Source organism: Cryptococcus neoformans, chromosome 5 (assembly GCF_000149385.1).
Source record: "Cryptococcus neoformans var. neoformans B-3501A chromosome 5, whole genome shotgun sequence".
Lineage (NCBI taxonomy): Eukaryota > Fungi > Basidiomycota > Tremellomycetes > Tremellales > Cryptococcaceae > Cryptococcus > Cryptococcus deneoformans.
In genome coordinates, this window is record NC_009181.1 from 631,008 (window position 1) to 638,507 (window position 7,500).

The 7,500-nt window shown below is 47.3% G+C and overlaps 3 protein-coding genes across 3 annotated transcripts in view; 1 reads left to right on the forward strand and 2 right to left on the reverse strand.

The window, feature by feature from the left end:
- CNBE2420 (hypothetical protein) overlaps nt 1-401 on the reverse strand; it is a gene marked incomplete at both ends in the record, with an annotated part of 1,150 nt that extends 749 nt beyond the window's left edge. The window contains 3 exons of the mRNA XM_770435.1: nt 1-130; nt 187-249; nt 312-401. The exon at nt 1-130 is cut by the window's left edge and continues 749 nt beyond it. Coding sequence (XP_775528.1) covers nt 1-130; nt 187-249; nt 312-401 — 283 coding nt within the window. The remainder of the gene's footprint in view (nt 131-186; nt 250-311) is intronic.
- A 209-nt stretch (nt 402-610) lies between these two features.
- Nucleotides 611-5,728, forward strand: CNBE2430 (hypothetical protein; the record flags this gene model as incomplete). The annotated part of the gene is made up of 24 exons (XM_770436.1): nt 611-676; nt 731-830; nt 888-1,132; nt 1,185-1,362; nt 1,418-2,025; nt 2,083-2,196; nt 2,247-2,522; nt 2,575-2,656; nt 2,707-2,886; nt 2,934-3,091; nt 3,142-3,214; nt 3,271-3,402; nt 3,459-3,520; nt 3,569-3,779; nt 3,830-3,985; nt 4,043-4,190; nt 4,245-4,407; nt 4,459-4,772; nt 4,824-4,967; nt 5,019-5,097; nt 5,154-5,199; nt 5,246-5,293; nt 5,347-5,515; nt 5,572-5,728. The coding sequence occupies 24 exons, from the start codon at nt 611-613 to the stop codon at nt 5,726-5,728; spliced, it is 3,909 nt and encodes a 1,302-aa protein (XP_775529.1).
- A 216-nt stretch (nt 5,729-5,944) lies between these two features.
- Nucleotides 5,945-6,802, reverse strand: CNBE2440 (hypothetical protein; the record flags this gene model as incomplete). Its single annotated transcript, XM_770437.1, has 4 exons — nt 5,945-5,983; nt 6,023-6,302; nt 6,350-6,630; nt 6,692-6,802. The coding sequence occupies 4 exons, from the start codon at nt 6,800-6,802 to the stop codon at nt 5,945-5,947; spliced, it is 711 nt and encodes a 236-aa protein (XP_775530.1).
- Between the last annotated feature and the right edge of the window lie 698 nt (nt 6,803-7,500).

Genomic DNA, 7,500 nt, shown 5'->3' on the forward strand with positions numbered 1-7,500 from the left:
GTGAAAGTGGATTGGCTTGAACTCGACACCGTACTTCGAGCCAGGCATCACCTTGGTACCCTAAACGCAGAATACCGCGAAATCGGTCGATAGAAAGATCTCCTATTTCAAGAAGAGTGAGGGTTGGCGGCTTAGTTTGTAGTGTCAGCTTGCACCCACTTTTGAAGGTCCGATTTAGAAACATACCTGCTCTCCCATGTGAAGCTCGACCACTTCAATCTTTCCCTGAATAACCGGGGGCTTGTCTCCCTGCATGCCCGGCACATACGATCAGCTAAGAGGCTTGATCGGAGGATATGGGCGAGTCTCACCTTGTTAAGGGCGCCCTCCAGCATTGCCTTTGCATCTTCATGGAAGGCGGGCGAGAAGGCAGTGGACCAGGAGGGGAAGACGAAGGACATGTGGCTTATTGAAAGTCCATCTATTACAGACTCAAGATATCAACTTCGGAAAAAGAGCTTGTTTCCAAGCAGGTATTACGTAAGATGAAGAGTGATGCTGGTGTCGGCGATGGCCGCTTCTGGAAGTCCTTGTTGTCCATTGCCTCTTCTTAGTGCTCGAACTGAAATAACACTCCACATCAACAACATTATCTTCTACATACCTGAACATGTCCGCCAGGTCACCAAGAGGTCCAGCAACCGAAGATGAATTTTCACACCAAATTGCTATCGAGGTATTCACTTTTCCTCCCTTATTTGTCATTTGCGCTCACAATCTGGCCCTTTAGATGTCCCGAATCATGAACCAGGTCAACCCAAATGACCTCCTTGGTAAACGAATAGTGGATATCGCAAAAGGCAACCGTACTGGCGATGCATTTCTTAGAGGTTTTTATTTCCCACTTCATATCTCATCCCATACTGAATTACTGACATTCTCCTTAGCTGTTTCGACATTCGGCCAGTTTCCTAGTGAACCTATGCTATCTCTTCACACTCGTATTCTCGCCCACCTTTCAGTTCTCCAGGGCCAAAACCAGTCAGGCGCTCGTAGACGATCTGAGCATTCCCCACCTAGGATGCTTGGTGGTCGACCCGTTGGAGAAAATGTGGAGGGCATGGATCACGACGACACCGATACATTAGCGCCCGAGCCTGTAAGGAAAGGTGGCTTAAGAAGAGCTGATAACGTAAGTTGCACCTCATTCGAGAGTAAATGTTGGTGACTAAATTTCAATTCAGGCACCGACATTTAAGGCTCCCGCTACAGCTCGACCGTCACTACTGGGACTGGACAAGTTAGCCGCTGAGAAACGTGCAGCAGCGGCCGCCACTGCAGACAGAAATGGTCCGCCGTCCAAAAAGGCTCGAAAAGATGAAGGAAATGAAGATGACGAACAATCAGGCGGTGTCTTCAAAGGTTGGTTGTTGCTTGCCTTTTGGGCTTTATGATCACTGACGCCTACCCTACTTAGTGCCCACCATTCCGATTCGAAGGGATAATGTCCGGGTGCGACCCGAGGAAACACCCAGTCGAGGATCTGGCCTGTCAGAAGAGGCTCGCGCTCGGCTCGAAGCTCGTCGTAGGGAACGCAACCAACCTAGTACGGGCATTAGCGCGAGCACTGCCGATCGCGAGCATTCAAGGGAGGGCCTAGGGGATTTCCAGAGGAGGGCGAACAGAGATAGATGGAATGAACGAGGTGGGGAGAGAGAGCCAGGACAGGGAGAATACAGTAGAGATGGACGGGGAGGCGGGAATGACTGGGGCAGAAGACAAAATGGTCGAGACGGCAAACCGTGGAATGCAGCACCGACACCTCGCACCTCTCGTGCAGACAGAGATTTTGATGGTGGTAGTGCCCGTATCCCCAATCGGGGCTGGGACGAAACTCCACGCGGATCACGCGGTCCAGGCGGATGGGGCAAAGGGGAACGCACATCCAGAGGTTGGGACCAGACTCCGAGATCGGCTAGAGAATCACCGGAAGGGGGCGGGTTGGATCTCAACGCTAAAGAATGGGAAGAAGAGCAAGTCAAGCTGGATCGAGACTGGTATAGTTACGATGATGAAGGGGCAGTGGTAAGTACTCTGTCTATTTCAGGACGTTCTGCGGCAGGCTAAGGATCTTTACACCAGGCCGCAGATGACGATCATAATCCGTTCTCACAATGGGAGAATTTGGAAAGAGCAAAAGAGGAAGAACTGCAAGCTAAGGCTGTCAAACGTCAGACTGCCCGTCAAGCTCAATTTGTGAGTCTGTCAGTGTCGCACTCCGGATTGACACTCATGCGATCACATAGAATGCGGATAACGACCTTTGGGAAACTAACCGAATGCAAACATCCGGTGTTCTCCAAAGAGGAGGCGTTGACGACGACTTTGACGATGACTCTGATTCCAAAGTTCATGTTTTAGTGCATGACCTCAAACCTCCCTTTCTGGATGGTACTGTGGCATATACAAAGCAACTTGACCCCATTAATCCTGTTAAGGATGGCACAAGTGACATGGCTCTCTTCTCTAAGAAAGGAAGCGCTTTGGTAAGGGAGAGAAGGGAAAGGCAGGAGAGGGAGAAGGTACGTCATTGTCTGTATGGCTAAAATTGAACCCTTCTTGACAAACATCTAGGCTGCGGCAAAAGCAGCGTCGATCGCAGGTACCACCCTTGGTAACCTCATGGGTGTCACGGACGAACCAGATCTCGGTCAAGGTATATTTATTTATTTCTTATTGTCAATTCATCGTTGATAAGTCCTATAGAGGGTCAGAAAGATGGCGTGACTGAGAATTACAAAGCTGATTCACAATTTTCGAGTCATCTCAAGAAATCGGAAGGTGTCTCCAACTTTGCAAAGAGTCGTACTTTGAAAGAGCAGCGAGAATATTTGCCGGCCTTTGCGGTACGAGAAGAGTTAATGGGAATGATACGAGATCACCAAGGTATGTTATATACTATAGCTTGCATTTTCACGTCTAACCTTTATTAGTGCTTGTTGTCGTTGGAGAGACCGGGTCAGGCAAAACAACTCAGCTGGGACAGTTTTTGTATGAGGACGGGTATTGCGCGAACGGAATGATTGGGTGCACCCAACCACGTCGTGTAGCTGCCATGTCTGTGGCCAAGCGTGTCAGCGAAGAAATGGAGGTAAGCTGCTAAGCATCGTTCAGCTTTATGTATACTAATACCATTCCCAGTGTACCCTAGGTGAAACCGTTGGCTACGCTATCCGTTTCGAAGACTGTACATCCAAAGATACAAAGATTAAGTGTGAGTTTGCATGATTAGTTCACATTGCAGTGTGTTGTGACTGACGGGGTCGACAGTCATGACAGATGGTGTCTTGCTTCGAGAGTCATTGAATGAAGGCGATTTGGATCGATATAGTGTCATCATCCTTGATGAAGCACACGAACGATCATTGAGTACAGATATCCTGATGGGTCTTTTGCGAAAAAGTAGGGGAACACTTTAACTTTCTGATCCGCCGCCAGGACTGAAACCTATTGTCTAGTTCTTACCCGCCGACGTGATCTGAAACTCATCGTTACCTCAGCTACCATGAATGCCGAAAAGGTCAGTAATTCAAGTTGAAAATGTTGTTTTTACTAATCCGTGTGATAGTTCTCTCAATTTTTTGGTAACGCTGCCACTTACACTATCCCTGGTCGTACCTTCCCCGTTGAGATCTTCCATTCCAAGTCACCTTGCGAAGATTACGTTGATAGCGCCATTAAGCAAGTCCTCCAAATCCACCTGTCAAGTTCGCAGGGAGATATTTTGGTTTTCATGACAGGTCAAGAGGATATTGAATGTTGCTGCCAAGTCATTGAAGGTGAATTGTCTCCAATCACAATACGATAGTGCTAACTAGGGGCTCATTAGAACGACTGTCTCAACTTGATGATCCCCCGCCTTTGGCTGTGTTACCAATCTACTCTCAAATGCCAGCGGACTTGCAAGCGAAGATCTTTCAGCCAACCCCAGATGGTCGACGCAAGGTCGTTGTTGCTACCAACATCGCGGAGACTTCCCTTACAGGTTCGTAATTTTTCATTCTTCTTAGACATCTAGAATTGGTTGCTAAACTTGTCTTAGTTGACGGCATCCTATATGTTGTCGACTGCGGATACTCGAAGCTCAAGGTATACAATCCCAAGGTTGGAATGGATGCTTTGCAAATCACGCCTATTAGTCAAGCCAACTGTGGCCAACGTGCTGGTCGTGCTGGTCGTACAGGTCCTGGGTGCGTGAAAATAAATCATGCCCATGGAGCCCACTGCTAACGAAGTCTTTGCAGTTTTTGTTACCGGTTGTATACTGAGACGGCATATCTCAACGAGCTATTTGCTAGCAACATCCCTGAAATCCAGAGGACCAACTTGGCAAACACCGTTCTACTTCTCAAGTCGTTGGGTGTCAAAAATTTACTGGAGTTTGATTTTATGGATCCTCCTCCTCAGGTGAGCTCATCATCATGTAATCTGTTACAGCCGGTGCTTATAAGTATTTAGGAAAACATCCTTAACTCAATGTACCAGCTCTGGGTACTGGGCGCTTTAGATAATGTGGGCAACTTGACCTCTATCGGTCGCAAAATGTCCGATTTCCCAATGGAACCATCCCTCGCCAAGATGCTCATTGTCTCCGTTGACTATCAATGTTCCTCTGAGATGCTCACCATCGTGTCAATGTTATCTGTGCCATCAGTGTTTTACAGACCTCCTCAAAGAGCAGAAGAGAGCGACGCCGCCAGGGAAAAATTCTTTGTGCCTGAAAGCGACCATCTGACGCTGTTACACGTTTATACCCAGTGGAAGAGCAATGGGTAAGCTGCGTTTCGCATGTTATAATGTACTAAAAATTGATCCTTTTTCAGATATAGCGATTCTTGGTGCATGAAACATTTCTTGCACCCGAAACTCATGAGAAAGGCCCGAGAAGTGCGAGGACAGTTGGAAGACATTATGAAACAGCAAAAAATGGACCTTTTGTCAGTAGGAACGGATTGGGATATCGTCAGGTGCGTTTTATCTCATATTTGCCCGAAGGAATGATATTGACTATGGTGAAGAAAATGTATTACTGCTGGTTACTTCCATCAGGCGGCGAGAGTCAAAGGCATTGGGGAGTATATGAACATTCGAACAGGAGTGAGTCATCTAGTAGATTCCTGATTGCAATAGGGCGCAACTGACATAATCACCAGCTGCCTTGTGTTCTTCACCCAACTTCTGCATTGTATGGTCTTGGTTGTGAGTGAGGTCGTCCATCGATGGATATTTTTCTGACGACGTGCAGATATGCCTGACTATGTTGTGTATCATGAGCTTGTATTAACATCCAAACGTGAGTTCTTCATGTGCGTCCTCCATACAAGGGATTTGCCTCATTCTTTACAGAATACATGATGTGTGTTACCTCGGTTGATCCCTATTGGCTTGCCGACCTCGGTAGTGTCTTCTTTTCAATTAGAGAGAAAAACTTTGATGCTTTGGCTCGCGCACGAGCAAACAGAGACTTCAGCAAGAAAACAGAGATGGAAGCTGAGATGGCCAGACAGCGAGAGGAGTGAGTTTAAAATGTAGTCCTTCATTACCTTGGCCTCAAGCTAACGGTTAGTAAAGGATGGAACGAGCGAAAGCTGAGAAGATCAAGAAGGAAGCAGTGGCAAAGACTCCCAGAATTGGCGGTGTTGGAGTAGCATATACGCCGAAAAGTGCAGGTATTGGTGCGGGTGCGAGGTCATCTGCAACACCGAGAAGACGAGCAGGAGGCATTTAATCTTGGCAATTTGTATTGTACAATGCATTCGTCGCCCATGTTTGCATTACACTATATTCCTTCTAAGGAGATGTCCAGCATCATCATCATGGACGATTGAGAAGGTCAAGGGCCAACAAGCTTTCTCAAAAACAGCGTCTTTCCAGAGCAAGCCCACTTATAAGGGCATTCTCATGGGCCTTACGGTGTACGATTTCTCATCGTTGCCTAAATTGATCAACGCCTGTCAGAGTTAAAGATCAGTCCATTATTCATCTTAATGTCATTTGCGAATATGTGGTAATCTAGACATACATGTGTCATCGTCCTGCTCATCATAGGCCAATGATGCCGACCTCCTAATCCTTTCGGCATTCCATCTCCTCCAAGAGGTCTTCTTACTCCAAACTCTTCTTGCGGTAACATCATAAAGGCCAGCATTTCTTTCTTTGGTTTCTCAGGCTCAAGTTTGGGTTTGGGCTCTTCGGGTGCGTGATCCGAGACCTGAGGAAGTGGTCGTTGTCCGTTGTGGAGTGGAATATGCGCATGGTTGAACTGGTTGTTCTTCTTCAATTCCTTCTCCATTGCCCTAATCCTTGATGAGAACTGAATACTATTCTGGGGGGATGGGTCCACACTTACTTGAGGTTCCTTCTCTCTTCCCGAATCGTGAACTTTAGACTTTGTTTGTACAGCTTCGTTTGCTCCCTTTCCATCTTTTTCCACGCTTTTATCTCGGCTTTCTGTTGTTTCTCTATGAGCTTCCGTTCCCACCGTGGTAGGCTATTGAACGCTGGAGTGATAGCTGGATTCTGAAGGGTTTTGGCCAGAAGGGCGTAAGGTGGTGCCGCTGTTGGTGTCACTCCATTCGCTATGCCGGGAATGGGTCTGTGTTGTTTAGGAGTCGATCTAGGTAACGTGGGCTGGGAAAATCATCCATTATCTGCTAGCCTGCCTTGCTGACCAGCCTGATAAACAACTCACGTTCCCCTGGTAAGGTTCGCCGTCCCACCAATCAGAGATCTTGGCCCAAAATCCTCTTTTATGTGGAGTATACAGCATTGGGTAAGCTCCCATGGGCCCGGCATATGACATTCCTTGGGGTAATATTTGTGGCTTGGGTGCTTCCTTTCCCCAGTAATTTTCCTCGCCTGTTCCCAACCCAGCTATTTCAAGCGAAGGAAGAGTTGCGGCAGGTGTTGAGATACTTGTCGTATTACTAAGATCTTGAGCTTGTGAATGTGGGCTGATACCGGACTGGACTTTGCCTGGGACGAGCCCGGGTCGTTTTTTTGACGAATCTGAGCCAAAGGTAAACGTGTTTCCTCCTAAATCAGGAGGTGGCCGGGGGACAGCTATTGATCGTTGTGAAGAGTTAAGCAGGGAGTGTAAGTCACTAGGTTATCATTAACGACCATGCGAGGAGCATGGGGCTGGCGCCAATCCGCACTGATTACGGTGAGAGTATTAATCTTCTTGATCGAAGGAGATAAACATCATCAAGCAATGATCAATAGTCAGCATGCAATCATCAGTAGCTGAGTTAGCGACGGAAATGAATGATTGAGTTTTTTTTCTGATGCAAAAGGCTTTCTTTCTAAAGGTTTGCAGCCACATCAGCCGAGGAGTTGACTTTGGTATGTATTTGATGGGACCATGTTGTGGAACGGTGGTGATACAAAAGGTGAGATGGGGACAACGAGCGAAGACAAAAAGCAGTGCTTTGATTGACGAAACTCCCATCATGTTTCTTCGTGTCTTCGTTTCTTCAGTTCTTTGGTCGCCTCGCGCAA